Source organism: Sinocyclocheilus anshuiensis, unplaced genomic scaffold, assembly GCF_001515605.1.
Source record: "Sinocyclocheilus anshuiensis isolate Anshui unplaced genomic scaffold, SAMN03320099.WGS_v1.1 scaffold2270, whole genome shotgun sequence".
NCBI lineage: Eukaryota > Metazoa > Chordata > Actinopteri > Cypriniformes > Cyprinidae > Sinocyclocheilus > Sinocyclocheilus anshuiensis.
The window spans coordinates 200,708-205,037 of record NW_015557055.1 but is presented as its reverse complement, the minus strand read 5'-3'; the positions used below and the strand labels follow the sequence as shown (position 1 = coordinate 205,037).

The following is a 4,330-nucleotide window of genomic DNA, read 5'->3' as shown; positions in this document are numbered from 1 at the left end:
TATATATATATATATGTATATGTACACACACACACACACATATATAAAGAAATTAATACAGCATTCAAGTATTCAAATTTTTAAATATTCAAGTTTGTTTAAATTTTCACTGCAATTTATATGATCAGAAAATGTAATAATATTTTTTAATACTGATAATTGTATATTTAATATTTTTAAGATTTTTGAATGTAATAACTAAAAATGCAAAACGTCAACTGAAATATGTCCATCATGACCATCATGACCTTTATATTTGATTAATTTTGTATATTTTGAGCATGTATTGTTCATTAATTTGCAATTGACTGAATTGACTGAATTATACAGGTTTTTCTCTATTCCAAAAAAAAAAATGCATTAAATGTTTGTTTTACATCATTTTACAAATTATATTTCAAATAAATGCAGTTCTTTTGAACTTTCTGTTCATCTGTGAATCCTGAAAAATAAAATGTATCACAGTTTCCACAAAAATATTGTGCAGCACAACTGTTTTCAACATATATAATAATAATCAGAAATGTTTCTTGAGCAGCAAATCAGCATATTAGAATGATTTCTGAAGATCATGTGACACTGAACACTGGAGTAATGATGCTGAAAATACAGCTTTGATCAAAGGAATCAATTACACTTTAACAGATATTCACATAGAAAACAGCTGTTTTAAATTGTAATAATATTTCACAATTTTACTGTATTTTTGATCAAATACATGCAGTTTTTGTGAGCAGGAGAGACTTTCAAAAACATGAAAAAATCACACCGACCCCAAACTTAGTCCCATAGGAGCTAAAACTAACCTAGTAAAGCTAGTAAAGCTGGTTCACTCACCGTTTGGTGCACTGGCTGGGTGCTCCCAGATGTGCGTCTCTTAATCGGTAGATTCCAAAACACAACATGTTGTACGTCTTCAATGCTTTACAGAATAAATCACCATAACAGCCCCCATCCTGGAAACACAAACAAACCTAAATATTATATGGTGGAACAGATTTAAAGATATTTAATATAATAGATTCAAACAGTATTAGTATTTGATTCTCAGGCCTCCAAACATCACGACAGTCCTGTTTTATATTTTTTTTTACATTTTATATGAAACATATATGTTTTCCAAAACATGTTAACTGTGAGAAAATCCAAGCCATATATCTAAACAAGTTGTGTTCCAAATTTGGGGTTGATATTGCAAAAAATTAGCTTTCAGTAAGATTTTATTTGGGCGCAGTACCAACGTTTTCCACTAGATGAAATTCATTCCCATTCATTTCTAAAGTGGTAATTTTTGACTGCGAACAGTACAATTCTGACTTTTTTTTTCAAGACCATTTAACCTTTTCAAATAATGTTGATTTTTTTTGTGTGTGTGTGTGTTCACATAGCAAATTTATGCAAAACAAATTTAACACGTTTCATACCATTCCAATGATGTAAAAAAATTTGTAAAAAAGTGTAAAATTTTTCAGTAAAAAATGGCCCGAAAAGAACCAGATGGTTAATGGTGGGTTAAAGTTCTTGCCACTTGCTATGAGAACACACACACACTCTCACAGACACACACACACACGCACACACACACACACACACACACACACACACACACACACACACACACACACACACACAAAAAGAATGGAAAGCGAATTACATTTAGTGGAAACATTTTGCACTGCGCCCAAACAAAATCTTACTAAAAGCTAATTTTTTTCGCGATATCAACCTCAAATTTGGAACACAACTTGTTTAGATTTATGGCTTTGATTTTCTCACAGTTTTAACATGATTTGGAAAACATATTTCATATCAAATTTAACATTTCACAATAAAAACTTATATAACTTTTTTTTTAGTTTCACTTTTATAATCTCCCAAGTGTCTTCTTTAAAAATGCTCACACTTAAATCTGTGCTCCACAGCATTCAAGATTTTCAAGTTTAAGTTGGAGTTTAGTTAGTTTGTTAGTTAGTTTTACGTTTTTTTTTTTTTAAGTCGGAAATGTAATTTTCAGGTCTAAGATCAAAAAGTGGTTAATAAATATAATAAATGGATCATAACTATTCCATAAATATAATCTCAGTACCATAAATTCCCCTAAAAATACAAAATATTAAATAAAACACTATCAAACTAAAATATAGTATGTTTTACTGAAATAAAAAAAATTTAATTTTTGACCAGCACGCGAGCAGCACCAGAGGGTTAAACTTGAATAAAATGAAGAAGCAGCAGATGTCAGTCTCACCCCCAGATCTGCAAAGGGTCCGTCGTAAAGCGCTAGCTGTGCGACGCGGCAACGGTCTCGGTTGGCCAGCGTTTGCGGTGTGCTGTATCCTCCGCGCAGCGCATTCTCCTCCGCCAGCAGACCCTCCAGCTCCGGCGTGGCTCCGCCGGTCACCAGCGTCCGGATCAGAGTCAGAATATTGTCATTGAAGTAGGTCTGAGAGAGAGAGATGGAGAGGAGCGTTACAGACGTGGGACAGCAGTTGGGAGGGACAATAAATATGAAGGGGACACAAATAATCCAGCTAAAATTGTACTTGTAAGGATATGTATCCACAGAGGAAAGCATTACTATTAGTGTAGCAGGGAGTCCGTGCCAAATTAGACAAGCTGTTGTGGTCACGCCGAGACAGCGCTCGTGTCTGTTGTAGACATTACTATCCGTCACAGTGTTGCCAAGTCTGCGGTTTTCCTGCGGAATTGGGCTACTTTATCACTGTTGCCGCGGGTTGTTTTTCATTTCCGTGGATTGAAGCATCCCCAATAACGTGCATTTTAGCCCCCGGAACGCGGATAGTTTGGGCTAGTTTTGAGTAGCAATAGGGCGGGTTTTGTTGTGAAAACCTGGCAACCCTTTCCGTCAAGCAGGTAACGTTACTTACTGGAGTTCCACAACTATTGACTTTGTTCTCTCTCACCGGACTTGTGTGTGTGTAGGTGATGTAAAAGAGGAAAGCAGGCATTTAGAGCAAAGCAAGCAAAGGGAGGGGGAGACTCGAAATGTTTCTAAACTTAAAACGCAATTTTGCCCCGTTTGTGGTGTTTTACTACTTACACAATTATTTAAAGTATAAAACATTGTTATTTACAATGCACAGTGTGGTTTTTAACAATATTTTTAAGGGGGACAACCCTCAGATAGGGGGGATCCTGTTCCCCCCGACCCCGCCGGGATTTCTGCCTATGGTTTGCGCTGACTTACAGCACTCATTAATGAATCCAGCACGCTGACGGCAAACGCTGTCCCACAGGCGAACGGCTGCGTGAGGTACAGCTCCGTGTCGGGGTCGTCGTCGTCATCCTGGTCCAGAAACTGGACGTTTGAGTCGTTCACTGCAGACACACACACACGGTTTGTTAGGAATGTGTTTCACTAAATGAGAAGTCTTAGTAAAGTATGCTCACAGAAAATAACAGGACAACACAGGGTCAAAAATGAACACCTTTAGCTCCAAACGAGGGGCTTTGGCAAATAAATGAAACAGAGTAACTTGCCAGTGCAGCAGCTGGTGAATTTAATAAGAACTTTAATAAGAATTTAAAAGTTTATCTAGATGAAGTTTTTCTTCAGACCTTTAAGCAGAAACATGATGTGATTATATGTATCAATGGGTCCTGATAAAACATGACAAAAGTTATTAGAGTTATTATAGTTAACTAACAGAAAAATAAATAAATAAATAAACAAATAAAAATGTTTTACTTAAAATGTAATAAACTTGAAATAAATGAACATATAAAAAATAATAAACATATTTTATTTTAGCTAGTTTCCAAAGCAACATTTCTCATTTTCATTTAGCTTAACTTGATGTACAAAAATAACTAAAACTAAAACTGAAATAAAAATTAATAAAAACTATATAGACATATTAAAAAAATGAATAAAAATGACAAAAACACACAACAAAATTACTAAAATTTAAAAGAAAATAGAGAAAATTACAACCAATTTAAAACCTTAATAAAAAACTAAAATAATATCACAAAATAACACTGTTAATAGGTTACATTTATAGAATGTGTTGCACTGCCTTTTAGTTGCTTTAAATACATAAATCAAAAATGTATCACCAATTCCGTTGCTAAAACAATCAGTTAACTTGGCAACGTCAAAACAGGCTTTGGCAAGTAAATAAAATGAAATGTTGCTGGTAAATTTACGAAGAAATTTATTTGCAGTCAAATGTTAAGAACAATAACAAGTTATTGTTTAATGCAACACAAGTGAATATTATTGTAAATATTACTTAAAAATAAGTAATATTGTAAATTGAAGTACTATAATTATTAAAATTTAAAAAAAAATTAAAACTAAAGATCC

General features: G+C 33.8%; 1 protein-coding gene across 1 annotated transcript in view; it reads right to left on the bottom strand.

Annotated features, from left to right (window-relative positions):
- The window catches only part of LOC107676423 (calcium-activated potassium channel subunit alpha-1-like), a 16,313-nt gene that overhangs the window by 9,457 nt on the left and 2,526 nt on the right, over positions 1–4,330 (bottom strand). The window contains exons 2-4 of the mRNA XM_016470968.1: positions 3,209–3,339; positions 2,249–2,443; positions 838–956 (exon numbers count right to left, since the gene is read on the bottom strand). Of these exons, the coding sequence (XP_016326454.1) occupies positions 838–956; positions 2,249–2,443; positions 3,209–3,339 (445 nt within the window). The remainder of the gene's footprint in view (positions 1–837; positions 957–2,248; positions 2,444–3,208; positions 3,340–4,330) is intronic.